The sequence below is a fragment of the Aphanomyces invadans genome (genome assembly GCF_000520115.1).
Source record: "Aphanomyces invadans strain NJM9701 unplaced genomic scaffold supercont1.105, whole genome shotgun sequence".
In the NCBI taxonomy this organism is placed as follows: Eukaryota; Oomycota; class Saprolegniomycetes; order Saprolegniales; family Verrucalvaceae; genus Aphanomyces; species Aphanomyces invadans.
In genome coordinates, this window is record NW_008580250.1 from 17,781 (window position 1) to 18,239 (window position 459).

Genomic DNA, 459 nt, shown 5'->3' on the forward strand with positions numbered 1-459 from the left:
GACGTGCCCCACGTCGAGCACCCAACCTGGATCGCCTTCGCGCATGCGGTCTTTGTAGCGCGTAAACCCTCGCCCATCAGCGGCCACCATCTCACAGTGGCCACGGCATTCAACATCCACACTACATGGCGCTCGAAATCGTCATGAGTTCGTCCAAATTCGGCCAATCACGCGTTGGCTTCAAACACCCGCGCTGGCATGCCGGCTTCGTTGGCTTCGTCGACGACATTGACGTCGCTCGTGACGTCGCATACGTATTCGAACGTTGCTTCGCCAAGTCTGCCCATCCCGAACGCTTCGTCCGAAGCGTCCACGAATTGCACCTCCTCCATCCGAACTCGAGCGAAGTCGAGATCCTCTAACGTCCAAAAGTGTTCCCGCGGCACCATCGTCGCGGGCACTTCCAACTTCCACGTCGTCGACGCAGCACCGGGCAGTTCCGCACTTTGCGCCCGCGCT

At 59.9% G+C, this 459-nt stretch overlaps 1 protein-coding gene across 1 annotated transcript; it reads right to left on the bottom strand.

Annotated features, from left to right (window-relative positions):
* Positions 1–167: 167 nt before the first annotated feature.
* H310_14919 (hypothetical protein) lies at positions 168–389 on the bottom strand (the record flags this gene model as incomplete). The annotated part of the gene is made up of 1 exon (XM_008882893.1): positions 168–389. The coding sequence occupies one exon, from the start codon at positions 387–389 to the stop codon at positions 168–170; it is 222 nt and encodes a 73-aa protein (XP_008881115.1).
* Between the last annotated feature and the right edge of the window lie 70 nt (positions 390–459).